The sequence below is a fragment of the Centroberyx affinis genome, unplaced genomic scaffold, assembly GCF_046629955.1.
Source record: "Centroberyx affinis isolate AG114_WGS23_722 - 3 ecotype Tasmania unplaced genomic scaffold, CSIRO-AGI_Caff_v1 ptg004639l_1, whole genome shotgun sequence".
Lineage (NCBI taxonomy): Eukaryota > Metazoa > Chordata > Actinopteri > Beryciformes > Berycidae > Centroberyx > Centroberyx affinis.
The window spans coordinates 38,831-62,242 of NW_027282240.1; the positions used below are offsets into that span (position 1 = coordinate 38,831).

Below are 23,412 nucleotides of genomic sequence, written 5' to 3' on the forward strand. Positions count from 1 at the left end.
CCTACTGTAGTATCTGATCAAGAACTTATTTTTGTACTTATTCTCTTTTTTAATCAAAAGTGTTTCCCGGCTGTAGTCCCCACAGTTTCTCCCTCAATCTCTCCCAATCTATTAGATTTGCTAAATCTGTTAACTGTTGTAAATGCTTCCTGAAATCGTATTTATAGGTTGGCTTTTTGATGAAATTTTTAAACTACTCTTTGTTAACTATTTTATCCTTTTTTTTTCTGTTTTAACTTCTCATGTTTTTATTTTAGTTTTTTTTTCTTTATTTTTGTTGTGAAAAGCAACTGTAAGTGCTATATAAAAAGTTTTAATCATTATTATTATTTTTGTTGCTTTTATTTTTATTGTTGTTGTTAGTAGTAATAGCAGCAGTAGTAGCAGTAGTGGTAATGTTTTGTTTTTTATTTTTTCTTGTATTTCTCTGGCTGCAGAGAGGATCTTGCCAGTCCACAGTGAACACCTGATTGACAACTCCCACCTGTCTTCAGTCAGGTCTGGACCCCGTGACTCGGACACCAGTCTTGTCAAGACTAACTAGAGGTAAGCAGTGGTATAGTTCAGTGTAGCAAACGATAGGCAGATGCAAGCACAATTCAAACATGGTCCGAGCCAACAGCTTCATACATACATCATACAAACTAGCACTGTGGGATTTAGTTTTGCAGATCACTTTTATAATTAATTGAGTATCAGGCAATAGATAGAAATGGGTTTATTTCAACACTAAGCCATCATCAGCATTTGTTTCAACCCTGTCAACTTGCAACATAAATTAACAGAGACCTCCACTCCAGCAATCAGAAAAACAAGACGTTTGCTACAACACCGACTGAAGTTCAATGGCCCAACATCTGGTAGCTGGCACCAGATCTTGGGCCACTTCACTTTTCATACATACATTACAATTGTTTGTGCTTTAGTATTTGTGAAAAGGTGTTTTTGCGTTAGTATTTACATTAATTATTGGCTATTTATTGATATGTATTTCATATATCAATTGCAGATCTTTTTCACCACCACGATGTATTTGGCTTGTTACTAGTCAGTGTTGTAGTAAATGTGATGATTGTCTGATTGCTTGAGTACAGGCAGATCTGTATTTAGGCTGCAAGTTGACAGAGGTGAAACAAACACTGATGATGGCTTAGTACTGAAATGTGTCCGTTTCTGCTTTTCGCCCTGATGCTCTATCATTTATAGAAGTGACCTGCAAAACTATATTCCAGTGCTGGTTCTATGTATAGCTCATTGGAGCTCAGTTAAACAACAAAGGAGTTTATCTTTGTATAGGCAGCGCTGCACTGTATCGATCTTAACTTTTGCTTTTTTTCTGTTTTCTGGCTGCAGAGAGGATGTCCGGTCAACAGTGAACACCTGATGGACAACATGCAAGTCCTCAAGCAGAACTGGTGACTGGTGAATGCTTGACGTTAACAGTTTCTTGAACATCATGTCTGTGGGAGACTATCCCATGAGAGACTCTGTCCCATGTTGAGCGCCCTCTTCAGTCAAGTCTGGACTCAGTGACTCATTACTCTTGATCAACCCAGGGCAAGTGGCTCATAATTTCACAATGTTTATTCATTCCACTGTGGATTATCCTTCATATACATGGACATATTCTGTTTTTTGAAGATCTCAACACTTCTTTGTAAGTACACTGGACAAGTTATTGGATCAGTTCAGTGTGTTTTTCACAGAGAATGTGTAAATGCAAACAGTTTCTTCAGGTTTATCAATGATAGTCTGTACCTTGGTTTCCAATATGCTTTATTTATTTCCTTTATAATTACCATAGACAGATGCTGACTGTAAAATTTACGCCAACCAACTGTAATTCCTCATGTGTTGTACTGTATTTTTTACGGTGAAATTCTGGCAACCACAGCTGCCGGTAATTTACCGTAAATTTTAATTAGTTGCAATAAAATACCGTAATATATCATACAGTTGCACCGTGTTTATCACTGAGATAGACTGTAATTTTTACAGCAAATTACCGTAAGCAGGTTACATTAAAACTGTTATTTTTACATTAAATTACCGTAATCAGGTTTATATTATAGCTGTTATTTTTACGGCAAATTACCGTAAACAAACAACAGTTCTCTACTGTAAAATTTACGGTTGCCAAAACAGCATACCGTAAAGTCTTCTACATTGTCACCGTAATTTTTACGGTAAATTTCTGGCAACCACAGCTGCCGGTATTTTACCGTAAATTTTACGGATTTGTTTTTACAGTGTATCTGTCAATATTTCTGAGGGCTCACTCGTTTCACTCGTTGGTGTTTTTAAATGTGGAAAAATGCCAAACTCTGCCAAACTCGATCAAATAAAGCATGTGCTGATAACACAATTTTATTCCTATCACAGTTTGATTTGAAGTGTCCTTACTGAGTGTTAAGGGCTGAATTCATTATTCGGCAGAACTGATTGTGGCTGCCAAGTAATGCATCCCCTGTTATTTCAGCTTGGGTAATTACTGACCTGATATTCACACTGTCGAGCCAAAATGTATGCTGATAAAACCATTTGGTTCATAGAGAAATAAAGTTGCGAGGTGGGGATGCAATTCTCGGCGGGGATGCAGAATTCGGCATCCAATAAGAACCAAAGGACATATTCCCCCCTTGTCAAATATTAGTTCCTATAGATAACGTTATAGTTCCAAATACCTAATGTGAACACCTGTCCTTAGGCAAGATAAATGGCTGTTGCAACTGCAACGACATTTCTCCATTGGTCCATGGCAGACAATAAAATATATTCATACCATAGTTTTATACTTAATGATATCCCAGCAAAAGACAGCAGGGATGCATGCGGCCGATTTGTTAGCATGCCTGCAGCTTTGCCGCCTTCTGTCTGGCCGTGCCATCTTCAGGCCTCCTAGAATCGATTGCTTTTTCAATTACAAACCAATAAAATGTACAACCAATAAAATGTTTGAAATTGCGTTAGGATGAGCCGCATTTATTCCATTATTATTATTTATAACCCTTGAAAACAAACAAAAATGTCTCAAGCCACATAGGCTACTAGCCAAAATTAGATCAACAACGTTGCTGGACAAATCTACATTATAATCTACGTTAGCCTGACTAGAAAGCGATATGATGTATGATAAAAGGCCAAATCATAAATATCAGTATTTGAATAGCCTATCAATACTCTGGAGTCTCTTACCTCAGCGTCTGTGGTTTACCAAAAATAAATATATATCCAACATGTGAGTCCCACGTGTTCTTTTCCCTGTACAAGTAGCCTAGTCCTCGTAGTCCTCTTCTTCATCCTCGACTTTCTTCTTCTGCTTATTGGCGATTGCAAGAATTTATGGACCATTACCGCCACCAAGTGGTCGAAATTATTTTTTTTTATCACCTCTTTTAAGAACGCAAATACTGTATATGCCGCAGTTGAACACCACACTCCCTCATTAATAAATAAAATAAAGTTGAAGCCCACATTTTATACTGGTATTTAAAAAGTAGGCATAATTAATAGTGAAATAAAATGGTTTATAAGTTAAAACCTCAGATCCTTATTTTCAGTCTTTTAGAAATACAGGGTTATCAGTGTGTAGCATTGCAGAATAAATTCAAACATGATTCTTTTTGGTGAGATTTAAATACATAAATAAAAAAATATTCACCACTACATGTATCTATAATATATATATATATATATATTATCTTTATTTTTTCGTTTATTACTGTTATCGCTGGAACGAATTATTAAATATCCAACGATAATAATAATTTAATAATAATTATATTTAATTATATAACAATTATTATCGTTGGAACGAAAACATAAAGATGATTTATAAGATAAATAGGCTACATTAGCCTAAATTAATTTTTTTTTTTTTTATGAAAAATAATAATAATAATAATTAAACCTAATAATATTTTATAAACGAAAAAATAAAGATAAGATGGATCGTGGATGAAATGATCACCATAGCTACGCAGACTGTAGGCTACAAATCGGGCCACTGGATCGACCGTTGGTCACAAATAGTATCAGACGAAGGTAGTTTGACCGTTGAGATTGTAGCCTACTACCCGGTGAATAGTATTTAAAACAAATAGTTACAGATATTTCCGATCAACAGGAAACAAGTGTTTTTTTATTTAATAGCTACAGTGATGGCAATTTAAATTTCTTGATCCCTACCGTTTTGACGGTAAAATCAGCCTACCTCCGTTAAAGTTAGCTAGCTTAAGGTTAACGTTAACGTTAACCGGCTTTCGCCGGCATCACCTAGCCTACAGACCTCTTCAGCGGGAGACATGAACAAACTGTCACTGTCTCCTTTGTAGTAGAACTGTATTTGTATAGCCTATTATTGCTGTAAGCCTTTTATTGAAATAGCCTATGTTTTTCTTTTTCTATTAGAATGGCTCTCCAAGCTGTACTAAATTCCAGTTGCTCGACCCCCTATAGCCGCCCTCCCTCCCTGGCGGTGAAAGCGGTGGCCACAAGGGAGGTGTCGAGGGTCCTCTCTTGGGGCTTCCAGGAGGATGGGGCCCCCTCCGTGGTCCTCCAGAGGACAAACATGTTGGTTGCTGTCAGCGACGGCGCAAAGATCACGCTTTTTCAAGAAATGAGCAGCAGATTAAAAGAGGGTGAGAGCTACTTTCTCCGGGGATACCAGCTCCATGGGCAAAGCCCCCCTTTCCAGATTTCCATTAAGAAGGACACAATGGTCTTCAAGACGGCCCCATACAGGTTCCAGCTGATGTGGAGGACATGGCAAGGTCACTTATCTTCCCGCCGTCGGCAACGGCCAACCTCTTGGAGCAGCCAACAAGAGGGTTGCTCAGCGTGACAGGGCGTGTGGTTGAGGTCAGTTAAGATTTTCTGATTAGGGGAAACTCAGTGGTTGAATACATTGCCCATTGTCACATTTATGACACTTAAACCACATGTTAACTTAAGGTTTAGATTTTCCCTGCAAATTATAGTGTTTAAATAGCCTATATCTGGGTCTATGGTGGGCTACTACCATTTCAATCGGTATAATAACACTTTGTGAGAGATAGGTACTAAATGTGTAAATTCATGCCCTATGATTCAATTCCCTAGATGGCTGCAATAAAAAAAATGACCTGTGGGAAGGAGGCCGTGCCGCTACGGACCGTGGTCCTGGAGCAGGTAGGTCGATCTATGCATGATTAAATGGTAAATCCTACTGCATTTAGTAGCTACTTCAGTCTATAGCTCACTCGGTAGCCTATAAATGCTGGGGCAAACTCGTCCCAAACCAAAATATAAACTGGGATAAAAAATAAATAAATAATTAAACAATAAAGGCCGCCTGAACCTCTATAAGTTTCTACTTATTAATTGTACAGAATTGTATTATATTATTATTATAATGCTAGTTCAATGAAGACACTTATTTATGGATGTGAGCCTTTTGTCTACCTCCAGGAAGCCACTCGAGTCTCAGTATCCCTGTGGCGGGAGGCGGCCATCCTGCCCATTGCCATGCAAAAACTGGTGAAAATTACGCACCTGAGGGGTACCAAGACGGCGTATGGCTACAGGCTTCAGAGCACCGCATACACCGAGTTCGAAGTAAGGCCTAAGTCACTTAAACTAAACCAATAATTAATATTCACAATCCTTCAAAAAATATTTGTGCATTCACAGGTTTGACCTTTTGTTTGTAAACATAGGCCTATTTTGTCACAAAAGTCTGTGTCTAACATTTAATTTAGTGTGTGTAAGAACACTGTGAATTCGTTAGATCTGTGTTTATCATTCTTTAATAGCAGCACACAGTTATATGTTGCATAGCAAGACTGTGTTTTGAACACCACCTCAGTAACAGTTGCACAAAAATGTAAAACCATTTATTCCATTATTTCTTTCTTTTATTTTTTTTTTTACATGTTTACATTTTTTCAACATGTGGGTTACACATAGGCTACAAATCACTGAACATTTAGGCCTACTGCGTTTTGAACGTGGGGTCTGACAAAACTTTTTTTTTTTTTTTATTGATCACCATAACGGACAATCACACACCGGAATCCAATCATTCTCAAAGCAGCCAAAATGAAGATGGTGTTTTAGATCTTTAATGTAGACTAGGCCTATCAATGTGGTTAACTATGATTACCATTCTATTTGTGATCTTATTATGCAGGAAATAACTGAGGAGATATGTTTCGAGGCTGTGGAGATCCTGGGATCAATGAAAAACGAGGACGACACGATCAGTGTCCTGCTGGGGGACGACCGTGTCGTGTTAATAGAAAAGGCCCTGTGGGACACGGTGGGCGAGCTGAAGACAGTCCCGTACCCGGCAGACATAAAGCTTGACGCTGGGAGGATCGTGGCCTTTGCTGATAACGAAGTGTAGAACTGGCTATTTAAAAAAAAAAAAAAAAAAAAAAAAAAGTTTTTGAAGCAGGTTTTTTGGGTGGGTGAATGTTGTGTTTCGTTCAAATTTAATAAAATTGCTTTGGAGTAAACTTTTGACTTTAAATCCCTGTTTTTGCCTGCCGCTCTGAGCTATAAACAAATCGTGGGAACCAGTCAAGATCAGTCAATATATCAAAGGTTTGGTAGTGTTTTATTTTTTTTATTTTCAAGTTAAGGAATCCAAATTTGATAGTTGTCTGAAAACTGGAGTTGTATATATTGTCTAGTCATTTCCCTGTCTTTTGGATTTGGTGCCTGGCCTAAATGCATATTTAACCCAGTGATTGCGCACTGCGGTGCTGCAGAGAACTTGGCATAATCTGGAAGTGTACATTGTGTTGCACGCTACAGTTAATTAAAATGATTATTTTATTTCAGCGATTTTTAGATACCTTTGTAGGCTATAGGATAATTGCAAAGCTTCCACGGGAATGTAGCCTAATTAAAAGGTAGTCCAGAATGAATATGTTTAATTGAAACCGAAAGAAATGTGGAAAAGAAGCCATTTTTCAGAGGGTGACCATGGAGAGATGGGATAATGCTACTTACCTACTGTCAGCTCATTTTCAGCTCTGAGCCTCTAATTTGAAGGATGTGGTGCTCCGTCCAATGTGGATATAGGCAGGGGTTAAAGTGGGCCGGAACGGCGTTCCGGCACCTTCGATTAATACGTAAATAAATCTGATTGGCAGTTTCATACATAATAAGTCAAGTGAGTTCACAGGGCTGCCAGCTCTCACGCGCTGACCGTGAGAAAGGACACTGACAGCAGGACAGACGAGACAGAGCAGCACATGTATTATATTGTAATTTATTCCCATGCATGCTGCTCAGAGTAATCTCAGTCAGCGACTCTTCTGCGTTTCCCCCTCTCCTCTCGCGCCGTGCGCACGCAGGCAGGAGTGAGAGTGAGTTGCCATGGTTACGGGGACGCTCTGTGTCTCTGTCGCTCTGAAACTTTCTCATGATTCCCAATAATAGGTTTTTTAGGTTAGTATGCCTATGCAAAATCATGAATGTAAGCACCTCAATGCTGAAATCTAGTAATATAACATTTTTGGTTAACATTATACAGGGTTGCTGTTTCTTGACTTAATCCAAGAGCTTAGGTGGTGTAGAAATGCAGGAAAATTGTTTTAAATTACTATTTTTTTCCGACCCCCTCGAAACAGGGTCCCCCCACCTGCCAAATCCCACTTTAACCCCTGGATATAGGCTACTGTAGATTCTGTACTGACTGTACTGAGATACTGTAGAGTCTTGCGCATCAAGCGCCTGGTTCTTGCAGAATAAGCACAGGGAATTCTGCGCTATTGTGCACACCAAACTGGTTGGCTATTACTGGGTAGGCTATTCCGCACAGCTTCCAAGTTCATACAGTGCAAATCGTCGGGAGAACCGGAGCACCTCGGTGACACCCTGGGAACGCACTGGTGAAGTAGATCACATTTTAAAGTTCTTTGTCCACTCTACATCACCGAGGTCCTCCAGGAAACAAGCGTGTGGTTTAAAGGGAAAAAAAAAAAAAAAAAAAAAAACTCGGAACAACTCCGATTCCAACAATTCTCTGTAGGCTATAACCGAAATAAGTCCTCTTTATGGGGAGTTGTCAGTTTCTGAAGTCATCTCAACGACGTAATTTCCTCACCATATTGGCAGCAGTCTCATTATCATGCACATGTAGACGTTGCCAAATATGACTACTTGCATGCAACCTTATCGATCACTGAAACAAACCACTGGCAACCGACAAAATAATGGCAACACAAATGATGATAATTGATGTCCGTACTTCGATACAGCCAGCAGATGGCGACAGAGATCACGAGTTCTCGTGGCGATGTCTGAGTCGGAACGAATGTCTATTGAACGGATGGTGGTCGGAGCGAAGCGCTGACGGACAGGACAGGAGTCGGCATGGGCGTCACACCCACTTTTTCCTAAGGTATTAAACCGTTTGCCCGCCCTCGCGGTGTACCAGCGTACTGAAATGGAGCGCACCTCAGTTCCCCATACATGAAAACCCATTGGTCAAGTTAGACTGATTGACAGCCATCCAGCCAATCACAGCCATTTGACCAAACCCACTAGTCCCGGCCGCCCGGGAAAGTAAACTGTTACATGCCAACATGGAGCTGCCGTCACTCGCTGCTGCAGATAGCGAACAGAGCAGAGGTATGAAACGGTTATTTAACTAGTTAATCATGTCGAATTTTGTCTGTAAATAACTAAACTATGTCTTGCTTTGTGGCATGTCAACTAATATTAAGCAAGCCAGGTGGCAAATAAAGTTAATGTAAGCCAGGTAAAGTTAATGGTAAGTGACACATCCACTGATTTTGATATTATTCAACATTATCATTATTCTTTTTGTTAGGAATGCCAAAAAGGAAGAGGCAGCAGAAGATTGACTTCTTTTTCAAGTCAAGTTGTCATGTAAGTGGAGTTATGTGACAGGAGGGAAACAGAAAGCTAGCTCCATAAATGCACTAATTCAATTTTATAGTAGTACATTCATATTCTTGCATTAATGCCATGTGGGTGTTCATTTACGTAACTTAAAGCTATTTGTTGGAGCTTAAAACCTTCTTTTCAATGAAGAAAATCTCCTACATCAATTCATCTCTGTTACTGCTCTCAGAAACTAGAAAAGAATAGAAATGAAGACAATGGAATCCAATAAAACTATTAAGTACAATAAAGTACAATAAAGGCTAGGATGAAACAGATTAGAACAACAAAATATATGTAAAATAATTAATAAAAAGCAGATAAAAGAACAACAAAAGAAAGGAATGTTTCCTAATCAAAATCAAGGCTGTAGAGGTTTGTTCTAAGTTTACATAAAATATTTCAACACTTCCATGTTCAGGAATATTAACATTGAGTTCTTTATGTAGGATGTTTATGAGGAAGGGAAGTCCAGGAGTCAGGACAAAGGAGAGCATGGAGAAGATGAGGGAGAGAACAGGAGAGAAGTTGGAGAGAACAGAAAAGAAGAGGGAGAGAACATGAGAGGAGAGGGAGATAACAGAAGAGGGAGAGGACACAAGAGAAGAGGGAGAGAAGACAAGAGGGAGAGAACACAAGAGAAGAGGGGGAGAACACAAAAGAAGGAGAAGGGGAGAACATGAGAGGAGAGGGAGATAACAGAAGAGGGAGAGAAGACAAGAGAAGAGGGAGAGCAGACAGTGTTCTTGCCAATTTCACTCACTCACATTTGTTCTTTAATAAAACATATAAATTAATTGCTTAATACCATGGTATGTGATTGCTTGTGAATATATAATATCTTGGGTTAAAGAGCGTTGTGCTATAATGTACATTTTGAATGCAATATTATTTGCATATCCTAGTGAAGAAAATATAGAAATGCATTGCATTAGTTTTGGAGACTGAAACAGGGGCCAAAGGTGGTTGCGGTGCTCATGTGCTACCCCTAGAACCCCCCCACATTTAAAACTGCTGCTCCACCCCTGGGAGTCGGAGATAACAAACCACAGGCAACCGACAAAATAATGGCAACACAAATGATGATAATTGATGTCAGTACTTCGAGACCACGAGTTCCCGTGGCGATGTCTGAGGCTGAGTCGGAACCAATGTCTATTGAACGGATGGTGGTCGGAGGGATGCGCTGACGGACAGGACAGGAGTCGGAGAGAAACCATTCCCGCTGTGAACTGTTGCGGCTGTCAGCCAGTATGAGTCGACATGGACACCACTAAAATCTTTCAGAAAGAAAGAAAACCAATCTCAGCTGGCAGATTCAACAGAAAGAGGCCGAGTTTTGCAAGTTTTGGCTTCAGCAGCAGCAGCAGCAGCCTGGCTTCCAGCCCAAGCCGCAGCAGCAGCAGCAGCAGCAGCTACCCAGATAGCAATAAATGATGTAGAGACTTCAGAGGACGGGTGAGTTGTGTACACAATCCTAGTACATTGTTTAACTTAAAGCTATGTTGTATTTTGGTCAGTCTAAAAGGAGGCATAGGGTGCTTTGACCAGTAACTAGCTGAAGTAATAGTTAGTAGTAGTAGAAAGAGCAAAAGAGTGAAAGCCAGTGCAAGTCTATAAAACAACTACAGTGTAGTAGAGAGACTGCTGACACTGTAGTAGTATTTGTAGTAACCTTACCCAAGAACTTGGCTCTGAAGAAAATCCACTTGGAAACCTCTTCCACCCCAGATCCCGGTACAGGGTCACCTTTCTAAAATCAATAACCATATCCTTGGTTTTATGCATGTTAAGAGCAATAGTTGTAGAAGCTGCAGTACTAGTAGTAGAGGTAGTACTAGAAGTAGTAGTAGTACTACAGTACTAGAGGTTTCAGTGTTTGAAGTAGTTGAAATAGTAGTTTAAAATAGTAGAAGTTGTAGCAGTAGTGTGTGTGTGTGTGTGTGTGTGTGTGTCTTTTACTCTTTCTACTGATAGTACTACAACTATAACTTCAGCTACTACTTCAATCACTTTCACTCTTTTACTCTTTCTACTGATACTGCTACAACTATAACTTCAGCTACTACTTCAAACACTTTCACACTTTTACTCTTTCTGCTGATACTACTACAACTATAACTTCAGCTACTACTTCAAACACTTTCACTCTTTCTACTGATACTACTACAACTATAACTTCAGCTACTACTTCAAACACTTTCACTCTTTTACTCTTTCTACTGATACTACTACAACTATAACTTCAGCTACTACTTCAAACACTTTCACTCTTCTTTCTACTGATACTGCTACAACTATACCTTCAGCTACTACACTGAAAAAAAAAGTCCTTTGAATTTACTTGATTTTAATGTGTACATCGGTCCCACATGATCAGAATGTGGCCAACTGACATAACTTTCCTCTTTTCCTCAATTAATTATTGCTTGTCAAACCAAAATATTTCATTCACATTAGACTGTTTAAAAGAATCATGTTGATTCAACATATTATTTGTCAGTTACCGCAATACCAATTTATTGTGTAATGTTAAAGTAATTTCATCATGTCCAGGGTACCTGATTTTCAACTGTAACTCCAACTTGATTTCTTAATGCTAATATTATTCAAAGGTATTATGTAACTTTAAAGCAATTTCATTATGTCCCTGGTACCTGAGTTAGGTCTGTAAATCTAACTTGATTTGTTAAAATTAACTTTATCCAAATGTATTGTAGACATTGGTTCCATGTTTAGTGTGCAAATACAAAATCATAAATGTAAAAAATTGATTTGCATTGACAAAAAAAGGCAAAGAGTCAAGAGTTCTGTACTAAAATTTTGCTATATTGAGCCTTCAAATTTTGCAGAGCATACACAAATTTCTGCATAAAGTGCAATGGATTCACAATACACATAATGTAACCTTGCATTAACTGTTTTCACAGTGTATCAATATGAACATATAACATATCTTCAGAGTGGATTAAGAAAAGCAAAGACATGTATAAACCCACTGTTGTCACAGTAAATTTAAAAGTGCAAAAACAAAATATTGTGAACTGTTATCACAAACAGTGCATAAGAGCAAATACAAAATAAGAATAATACTATTTCACTGAAGTAAACCAAACATGGCACAAAGTGAATAAGGCAAATTAGAGCTAGTGCTTTGTTATAAAGTTTACTCCCAAGGTTAACCCTGCGTACACCATTTTCACAGTGCTGACAACAGTATTTCAAAGTGGATTTACAAATGAAAAAAAAAAAAAATCAACCCTGCGTAAACTGTTTTCCCTGAGTAATGAACGCAAATAGATATGTAAACCTTGTATGAGCTGTTGTCAAAAAGGATTCAAAGCAGCAAATACTGCAGCTGTTTTTAAAGTTGGCTCAGAGCAGCAAACAAAAATGGTTACAAACCCTCTTTAAACTGCTTTCATAATGGATTCATAAGAGAAAATACTGTCAACTTACAACAGTGGATTCACAAGAGAAAATGAAAAGGCAGTCCAAATGGTACAGCAATACCAAAGATGCCCTGAAAGGACAATTCAAATGTCTTGTGGTTTATTGCTGGCAGCGCAGTCTCTCTGACCCTTTCACTGAAAGAGTCTGTTTTTTAGAGCGAGTGCTTTGGTAGAAAGTTTACCTCCATCCAGTTCCATGAAAATCTTTTGGACTACCTCAAAGGTGTAGTGGAGACCAGCAGGGTAGCTGAGGTTCAGGGAATACATCAGTCCGAACAGCATAGCAACAGCTAACGCTACAGTATCCAGATCTTGCAACACCTTCATGCCTTCAAGGACAATTCCAGTGTCCTCTGGTTCATCACTTGAAGCATGTTCTTTAAGAACATAAATGCCGACAGTGGTGTCTTCAATGGCCTCGTTGATGGCGTCTTCATCCATGCCCTGTACAAAACAAAGGTAGGTAAATAAAGGTAGGTAAATAAGACCTATTAACCAAGCCCTATCGAGAAAAGAATAAATAAATATGAATGAATTGGGCAGGCATAGTGACAGTATAGATCTAGACAAGGTAAGGTGAAAGTTAGAATGAAGGTAAATTTAGAGACAAGGACAAGTAACTACAATCAAACAAATAGGTTTTTCAGCTGACATTTAAATCACATGAACTCTAAAAATAAAAGATGAGCAACAAAGAGTGAAAATGTAGACCTAGACCAAGTGAATAGTTACAAAAATGATGGATTGTAATAGAACAGCAGGACAGAGACAAAAACAATAGTGACAGAACAGTTATTGAGTGTGTGATGATATATAGGGCTGCAACTATGATTCATTTAACTGATTAATTTTCTGATTGTTTTCTTGATTATTCAAATAATCTGACTTTTTTTTTCAAATAATCAATGATTTAGTTAAAAAATATTGAAAATAATGATAAACGCCCACCACAACTAGCCAGTCCCACCACAACTAAAGTCATGTCTCAAATTAGTTAAATTAGTTTAACCAGCAACAAAGAAACATTGTATTGATTTTATAATGGTATGAAACAGAAAAATTTAATAGATTATCAAAATTATAATCAATACATTTTCTATTAATCAATGAATCATTTCAGCCCAAGTGATCAAGTGGGAGAACAAGAGAAGAGTGGAAGATAAGTGAAAAAAGTAAGCACTGATTCATGTACATACCACATATTCCCGCACAAGGTTTTCTGGATCTTCACCCATGTAGATACAGACTCCCTTAATGATACACTCGCGCCGAACATCTACATCATCACACTGAAAGGAAATTTTCTTGATTAGCGTCTTAATTCAGCCCTTTTGCTTTATTTTAAAGTCAACTACTGGTGTAAACTGTCATATGGGTAGATATTTCTCTGAGAATATAACACCAGGGTTCCTACGATGGTACAAGCCTTGCTGTGAGCTCCAAATCATGTAGGAAGGAGATTGACAGGAAAGAGACAGAAAGAAAGAGGAGGTAGACAAATATATGAAGATAAATAAGTAAATAGAGGAAAGGTTAAAACTGAGACAAAAAGATGCACAAATAGTGGAAGGAGAAAGATGAAAAATAAATGCACTCATGGCCTCCCTGGCTTTCCGTACAATTTGTATGCCCTTTTTGCCAATATATTATGTGGCAACTAAAACGTTCTACAATTTTCCATAACCTTTCCACAATTCAAAAAATCTGAATATTTTCCAAAAAACATTGTCAAAATTCTTAACCTTTCTAGGTTTTTCATGACTGTGGGACCTCTGTATCACTTACATCAGCCATTTGTGCAATGATTGTTTTGAGCCTTTCCCCTGGCTGTCCTCCTCTCTTCTGGAACAGCTTCATCAGGTTGTCCGAGTGGAGGTCCAGCTGAGACAGGAACTTGGATTGAAGTGGGACAGTGGTGATTCTCTTGAATTCAGCATTGATCTGAAAACAGGTAAAAAGCACAAAGGAATCAGGTTCAAATGGTAAACATCAAGGAGAAAGCCACCATCACACATACAGCAGACCAGGACAGTCTAGGAGGGAGATTAAGCACAGACGAATAATATACAGTCAGGCATATTAGCAGTTTGCCAGTGTACCAAGACTTTCCTTTTATCAACAGCAAATCCAAGATGAAAACCCCAGCATGAGATAAGCCTTACCTCACTGACTTCAAACAGAGCAGGCCACCTTGCCATGAAATCCTCCACGATTGGTCCATCACGAACGACTTCATGTCTTCTGTGTGCGAAAGTCTTTTCCATCTTGAGTTTCACAACCTCTCTGTTGTTCCTCTTCTTTACATCTAAGAGTAGATCTTTCTGCATGGCCTCCAGACTCTCCTCAGTTTCTGCTGATGGGTATGTCGGGCAAAAATTCACCTCCGCTCTCTTTGCCTTTTTGAGACCAAAGGCTGCACTGCGCTTTCCTGCAGGTTTGTTTTTTAAAGAGTTCACTGTCACCTCTGGGCAGCCCAGTTTTCTCAGGTGTGTGCGGTAGTTAGATAGTTTATATTTTAAACTGGTCTTCCATCCGCCACATCCAGTGCAGGACCCCTTCTCAGTTAAACATGGATGCGTCTTGATAAGACTCTGGGCTACCTGTTCCATCTCCTTATCACTGACATAGAATTTATACTGCACAATTTCCTGCACTAAACCATCAAGGATGGCTGACTTCAACTTGGGATCTGGAATAAGTACAGTGCCATTTTGAATATAAGCTAAACTTGCCTGCTGAAGTTGTAATTCAGCATCATAGGAGAACTTGGGCACATGAAAAACAGCAGGCCAAGAGGACCGTGAGCTCGAAGACTCACTTGATGACAGTACATCTGTATGCACAGATCCACCTGACAGGGATGAAGAGTCATTTACAGAGGAAGGACTGAATGCTTGGGGTTTTAGGACTGGATTGAGAACAGTAGACCTCTCATCATCATGCTGCATAGTGGTGGGCCTTGACATATCAAAGACTTTAAGAGTACCTTGGTCTTCTACTTCTGAAATTGAGCTAAGGTTAAGGAACTCATTTCCAAACAAGGAATCCTTAAATTGAAGTCTAAAATTGCCCTGAAGTCCACACTGTTTCTTCACTTCAACCATAACGTCATCAACGGATGCAGGGAGTCCATGGGAGAGAGTCAACCTCTGAGAGCTGCCATCAGTCAAGATGATCTTAAGGATCACAGGAGTCCCCATCTTCAAAGCCGTTTACTCTGCAGACACATACAAAAAAATTATTAGACGTCAGACATCCATAAATTTTAGATTTCAAATTCAGTGGTAAAAACCTACTTTTCAATTACTGAGTGCAGCAGGTATGCAAATTTATAATAAAAAAAGTTTGATAAAATAGAGTAGGATAGAAAAAAAAGGAGAAAAGGAACAAATAGGAAGATAACCAGCAGAATACAGGGTGACTGCACATATAGGAGAGTTAAATTTTATATTTTGAGACCTTTTAAAGACAAATTTTAACTACATTTTAGGCTGATTTTTGCCCAAATCACCTTTTCCCAATTCAAACCATCCCTGCAGGTCAGTATAAAGGTCAGTACTGTATATCTGGTCCACGTCAGAGGTCAGTGTTAGGTAGGAATATGGTGGGTTGTTCACTAGATGATTGTATGAACTGTTATTCTAACAGTTTCCTTTAGGTTAGACAGCAAGCTGCTGCTGGTATAAATCTAACCAGGACTTTCTCCCATAGAACTGGGGACAGGTAGCTGGCTCATTTTCCCAGCAGGTAAGTGCAGCAGGTCAGTATAAAAGCAGGATTAGCTTCAGTGGTAAGCTTAGAGTTTTAACATCAGAAATGCTACCTCTGATGCAGAAGAACTTTAGTAATGTTGACAAAAAATAAATTGAAAAAGTTTGTTGAAATTAAGACCTCATGAATTCAAATAAGACTTTTTAATGACTTAAGTCAAGTTTATGTTGAAATTAAGACCTCATGAATTCAAATTTAAGACTTTAATGACTTTTAAGCTGTAATACTAATAAAATTGAATTTCAGACATTTAAACATTTTTTAAGGACCTGCAGACACCCTGGAATTGAATTGACCGTCTCATTTCTTTTGAGATGTGCATTTATATGAGCAAAATAATCCCTCTCTGATGCTAAATCACTACAAGCACAAATGTGGCAACTGAATATTTCTTCCTCTTTGCGAGTGACCCCTGTGGAGTGGATTTTACTTTGGTGGACAATAAGGGCATTCCACGTCTTAAATGTGCATGGACAGTGCGGGTATGTACATGGAAAGCGAGAACTACGTCCAAAATGTGGATGCTTTAACTTGTAGTGATGCAAAAGCTTGGACCTACTTGACACAGTTTCTGTGCACCCCTTACAACTCCACATTCCCACCACCTAACCCTGTAACATACATCAAGATCATTAGTCACATCATTAAAGCCCAAATCTGCAATTCAGATATAATCACAAAGGTCCGCTGCACTACCAAAATTCAACACACATGATGGAAATCTGCTATCACTTCCAAATTAATTGATAGGTCTTTAAATACAAGGACTAACACTAAACAACAACTAAATGTGTTTTTAATGTTTTCTGATGCTGTTAAAGGCTTGTTTAGAATGGCAATGTTTGTGGAGTAAAGCAAGTCTATATTTTCAATTATAATCAATCAAGAAACAAACATAATTGATATTTTCAATTATTTTTGGGAATGTACCTCAAAAAGTCACAAAAATGCAGATTTAGGGCTTTAACAGCAACACAAAAGAAAAGAAATATGACAGCACTTACCACTATAAAGCCTTTGAGTGTGTATGCTGTGCAAATAGGATGATGGACCTATGAAAGAAAATATTTAGAATCAGTGAGGTGAACTCAGTGCATTGCCTCAATTAATTAAAAGACCACAAAGCAAAGACGCAACAGACAATAACTTTGAAGTATTTTCTGTAATATGGCGCAATGTTGGACACAATAGCAAGCTGAAAATAATTTTAAATCCAGTTTGAGTCCGACTTTAAGAACGCTGCTTCATTCATTTGAATACTTAGCTGATTTATGGACGCTTTTTCAGTGTGCGTATGTGAGGAGAGAGTGACACAGGGTTTCCCATTACTGTATTACACCGCCAGTTTAATTTGCCCCGCATATAACCAGCACTTGCGACACCGACACACGCACGCGCGCACACAAACACACACAGAAGCGTGTAACCGACACTTGCGTTTACCGACACACACACACACGCGCGCGCTCTCTCTCCTACACACACACCGTTCTAAACATCTTATGATTTTATGCATTTTCTTATTCAGTCATGCACCCCCCGCATCCCCCCCCAGACAAGAGGCCGGCTAACGGCTGCTCTCCACCGGCTGCGAGTACATTGACGCGCCGTCGGGGGTCAGCGGAAAAACCCGATTATTGTGATTAACGCTTAACTAGCTAGCAATTGCTAGTGTTGGTGTTAGCTAGCTAGCTAGCTAGCTAAAACGCAAAAACTACACAAACAAGTCGACAGACTGTTGTAATCGTTACATACTGTACGAAAACAAACAGCAATCTAGTGGAAATGTCATCTACTTGAGCACGAACATAAATCAACTTGATGAACTTACCTTTTCAGTAATTCGGTCTCTGTCGGAGGCGACATGTGGCTGCAGAATCTTCCACAATTTTCGCGGTCAACTACACTTCTTCTTCTGCTCCGGAGTACCCAGTGACACTTCCTGGCGCCTTTATTCCATTTCCGGTGGTGACCAAACTCAATTACATTGATTTAAATTTTCAATTCAATCAATTTCAATCAACGCGAGAGAAACTAGTACATTCAACATTCTCCATAAACAACTGAAGTCTACTTGATTAAACCATGTTCACAAAAGGAATATAAATTAATTGTGTTGCATATACTAACTTCATTTATGTAAATTCAAAGACCTGCTATTTCCCATTTTTTCAGTGTGCCTAGACTAGACTCTGGTAGGTAGAGATAGAGTACAGTAAAATGTGAACCGATATCCCTCTGATTCTTGAGATACATATGTTTCTGATATGTTTTTCAGCGTGAATCAGTGAAATAAGTGTAGAGCAGCTGGACCTACTCTTCCAGGTAAAGTTTCTCACCCTGAGTGTTCAAAATGGCTGTCGTGTGAATAAGGTGTAATTAATGCCACAGAGATAAATGCCATGGCTCATATTCTACTTCCAATAGAAAGAGCAGAGAACAGCAGGACATGGTGTTGATTCTGCACAGGTGAGAAGCAAGTAGGGAATGGAAAGGTCAATGCCTAATATTAGCTAATGTTAGTTAGCTGCATTGGAGTCATTCCTATGTTCCCAGGGTCCTATGTTCCCCAGTTCTATGTGCTCTCAGAGGGTCTTATGTTCCCAGGGTCCTATGTTACCAGGGTCCTATGTTCCCCAGCTCTATGTAGCACATAATGGGAATGATGTTCCCGACAAAACCCACAAATCTACATTTACTTTTTTTATTTTGTGGTCCAAAGGCCACATTTACCTTGCTGTTGATCCACAAAACTACCCAGAATGTTTTATTTTTACTATTAAAAACCAATGTTCTGTGGGTCAGATTTTACCCTATTTTTTGATGATTTGATGATTTGGTTTGATGAGAGTTTGAGTCAAGTTTGAGTAAAATTTTATCCACAGAACCACCCAGACTCTTTAATATTCTCTGCCGGGTCAGATTTGACCCGGAACACCACAGATGTAACAATTTTTTTTAGAGACCTTCAAAATCAAATAAAATGATAACCATTGGTTTTGTTGTGTTCATATAGCTGTTTTCAAGCCTTGTTCCAATAAGAAAAACTGGATAATATTTACGAAATATTTTAACTTGAAACGGGTCAAATTTGACCCGAACACAATAGGAGGGTTAATGTGTGTTAACAGAATATTGAACTGGGGAACATAGGACCCTGGGAACATAGGACCTTGGGAGCATAGGACCCTGGGAACATAGGACCCTGGGAACATAGGACCTTGGGAACATAGGACCCTGGGTACATAGGACCCTGGGAATATAGATACACTCCCGTTGCATTTAGCATGTCTTCATAGTGTTACTGTAGCTGATTGTTGACAGCCATGGTATTTATACTAGTAGGGATACTTTTATCAGTTTCTAGATTTTACTGTCTGCTCAGCTGACCAAATAGTAATATGGCACTGAATCTTATATTCTGCTTGATATTTAGCGTGTCACACATCTTCACACAGCTCTCTGCACCAACATGCAGCTCGGCACAACAATTCATTTCATGACCAAAACCACCAAAACACTTCATGTGTCAACGTCAAATCATTCTACTGAGACAGCAGCACTAGTTTTCTCCCAGCAAGAACACTTTGTCAGTCAGAACACAGTGACCTAAAAAACACTGACAACAGGAAGCACTATAGTAGATGCACCATTTTACTGTATATCAATCTTTGAAGTAGTAAATGATTTTGTGCTCTCTAGTTTTTCATTTCTTTTGTCATTGTAATTAGCTTACAGTAAGTATTACTTTGATCTTTGGTTGACAGTATAAGAAATGTATAGATTATATATTTTTTATTTTTTACAAACTTTCCATTACAAATCAGAATAGCAGCTCTTACAGTAATAGAATGTACCACAGTATATGCTACTGGATCAAGTTATAGAAATGCTGCAGTAAAGGCTGCAGTGTGTTTTGTTTGTGGCAGGCTTTTTTTGGCATACAGTAATTACAAAATACACAAAATGAAAAGTAATGTAATGTTATGGAAACAATAATTCCAATACTGGAATGCAGAAAAACTGATGCAGTTTAGTTGAGTTAAAAAATATTCTAACAAAAAATAAATCACCACAAGTCATATTAGTTACAGTAGGTTTTGAACTTGAATTTTCAATTTTTTACTCTTTTGAAAAGAGTAAACATTTGCAAAATGGGCTGTAGATACACACATTTTTTGCTGATGGTTTAGTTTGAGTGAGAAATGAGTTCAAGAATTTTGAAAATTGTGGTTATTGAATGCATTTTGTGTCAAAGCAATGAAAGATGATTCACAGCTTAGTCCACATAGATCATGCTGCTGTGAGAACTGTGAAGAGTTTTGAAAAAGTGAACTCATTATTGAAAAATGCTTGTAACCAATTGTAAAAAAAAAAAGAAACTGTAATAGGAGGAGCAGGGAGCAACAGCTAATTTATTTTTTTTGAGAACTGTATTAATGTTGTAAACATTAATAGTATCATAATAACATCATGGATACTTTTTTTTTTTTTTTACCATTATGGTATAATATATCGTTCCAAAGCATCCCCTGAGAAGATGAATAATACATGGACACATGAAAAAGGATACAAGTTGATTGTTAGAAAAAACAATTAGGCTACATCAGTGAATGAGCTTTTGCAATTCAAAGGGTGCGTGACATGAAAGTAAGTCTGTTAGTATAAGCCTACATGTTGTGCTGAATATGGCTATAGTATCTTGTTAATTATTTGAATCCTATTACAGAATACATTTAAAAATGTAATTGGACAGGCTCATGAACCAGGCTGGGTATAATGCAGGGAGGGACTTCAAAAGACTTAAAAAAAGAATAAAATAAAATAAACATGGAAAGTGGTTCGATGTATTATTGGTTGGAATTTTATGTACGCCTACTGGTACACCATGAAGTAGCAACTAAAAATAAACCAAGAAAAAAAACATACTACAAGAAGAAATAGTAATTTCATTTTGATTTAAAAATACGAGAATTGTATATTGTATTTTTTTTTGTGGTGAAAAAAAAAAGGTGAAAAAGTCATTTTTCATATCATTGTGACTTTACTGAGTCATTATTGAAGTAACAATAGTCATCACTGTGTTATGTGAATGTAAATTTAAAAATGGAAATCTATTGATCATCTTGTTTGATTCTGGGCCAACTTGCATTACTGGCAAAAGGACCTCTACATTTTATAAAATATGTTACTCATATTTAATCTGAACGTTGCTGTTAATCAGAATCAGAATCAGAAGTACTTTATTGATCCCCGAGGGGACATTGGGTTACATTGCAGTTGCTCACATTCTAGAAGAGAAATATATATAAGCATAGAGAAATTATAAGAAAAATAGAAATAAGAAATATGTAAAATATGTCCATTACACTACAATATATAACAATAATAATAATAATAATAATATAGAAGTAAGGATTTTGATCAATATTGCCTTCCCTACAACCCAATGACATTTTAGTTTGAGTGCCTTAGTGGCTAATTTATGGATTTAGTGGAAGTGGATTTAGTCAAGAACCTAAATTGTCATTTGGGACCAAGGATTAAAAAGTGTCATGATTTAAGACAAATTAATAACCAGAATGGCCCTGAAAGCATTACTGGCACCTAAGACTTAAGTAACAAATATAACTTCTAAACAGTAAAAATGAAACATTTTAAGCACTGATAAGTCTTTTACATTAGTGGGAGAAATGTATCCTTGTAGAATTGCTTAATCATGCTAATCTCACCTAATTTTTCCAGTTTATTTCAATGGGATTTTCTTTTTTTTTTTTATAATTAACTTTTTTATAATTCTGTGAAATATGGGCTTTCACAGAATCATGGTGCCAAATACATTAAGATAATTCACAAAGAAAGAAAGGGAAAGAAATGTACATGTGCAGGTGAGGTAAAAAGCCCAAGATGAGCTTATATCAAAACCTCACTGAGGTTATACTAATTAAGTTACAAACACTGAGAGTTCATTTAAAGTAGTTACAGTAATGAAAAGTGCTGACATATAGTTACATAATAGTACTTAGTAAACTGGTACAAACAAATATTAATAAATCATATACATCTCCAGGATATTAGGTAAGTGATCAAATGTGTAACAGAGAGCATTAGCAGCAGTGCAGGCGCGTGCCAATCAGGTGCCCAGGGCAAAACTATAAATGCTGCCCATCCACACATTCTCACGTTTTATCAACTATTTCATGTAGGGTTGCCAACTCAATGTTTGGGTGGGGGGTGGGGGGGGGGGTGTTATACAAACTCAAAAACTAATAATAATATGATGCCCATTGTTATTGCCACACACTGACCCACAGCATCAATCAGTTCTCTCTCTCTCTCTCTCTCTCAAACACACACACAATGTTACCATGCAACATAGAAAAATAGGATCATCTACTATGAAAATTTGCACTTTACTTTGTTCCTGACATGTATTTTGCTGCCAATGGCCATATGCTTTCACCATTACGCAATGCCAAATGCACAACATACATGTCCCGTTAACCATCATCACACATTGCCAATTGCTAAATACGCAACCTACAACCAAGAAAAACAACACAGTAAATATGTAAAGAGCACAGCCCAGCAAAAAGTCATGAAAATAACCCGCAAGGCATCTGACCTTCACCCAACGCACAACATAGGCCTACCCGACACTCACACATCGTCCTTATACCACACACTGGCTATAGCTCGCAACACTACACCAAAACTAGTCTAATGTTGTTTACTCAAATGTAAATTTCATGACACAATGAAAATGACGCAAATTACTGTATAGTTGAACTTGCACTTTATACTGTATGTTTTGCTCCAAATAGCCTAATGACAGTTTCGACTGAATGGCAATAACGTTTATGTTGTTAGCTAACGTCACCCCCCCCCCCCCCCCCCCCGACCCCAGCACTGGCTAGCTTAAGCTAACTAGCAAGATTACATGATGCTAGCATGACAAAATGCAAAGTTAACAATCAAAATTGCATACCTTTCTTTGCATGTTTGTCGTCTGCTTCTTTTTTCTTTTTTTTGTACTGATGGCTTTTGCCTTTTCATTTTCTTGCTCTCCACATACACTCCACTCCACTATACCCATCAATGATCTAGCATGTTCTGACTGTGATGATCACTCACTGACTGCCTATGTCGCCTATAGAAAGCGCCGCCGCTGATTAGCAGCTGTCTGAAATCAAAACCTCTGTTATTTTTATTTTAAATGCATTTAAGGAGGGAGATACATCTGCTAAATAAGAAAATGTATTTCAAACTGTGACCCCCTCTGTATCGAATC

The 23,412-nt window shown here is 38.1% G+C and overlaps 1 protein-coding gene across 1 annotated transcript; it reads right to left on the reverse strand.

Annotated features, from left to right (window-relative positions):
- Positions 1-12,289: 12,289 nt before the first annotated feature.
- Positions 12,290-15,580, reverse strand: LOC139665629 (uncharacterized). The gene is made up of 4 exons (XM_071544710.1): positions 14,513-15,580; positions 14,136-14,291; positions 13,547-13,639; positions 12,290-12,794 (listed from the first exon to the last, which is right to left on the reverse strand). Exons 1-4 carry the CDS (start codon positions 15,548-15,550, stop codon positions 12,483-12,485), a joined length of 1,599 nt encoding a protein of 532 aa, XP_071400811.1. The 5' UTR covers positions 15,551-15,580; the 3' UTR covers positions 12,290-12,482.
- Between the last annotated feature and the right edge of the window lie 7,832 nt (positions 15,581-23,412).

Bases quoted from the DNA above. Each gene is read 5' to 3' on its own strand.
- LOC139665629 (XM_071544710.1), bottom strand. From the start codon at position 15,550: ATGGGGACTCCTGTGATCCTTAAGATCATCTTGACTGATGGCAGCTCT. The intron at 13,640-14,135 runs GTAAGTGATACA...ATTTCCTTTCAG, and splicing joins TCATTGCACAAATGGCTGAT to TGTGATGATGTAGATGTTCG. The intron at 12,795-13,546 runs GTATGTACATGA...TGTTTTGTACAG, and splicing joins ACCTTGTGCGGGAATATGTG to GGCATGGATGAAGACGCCAT.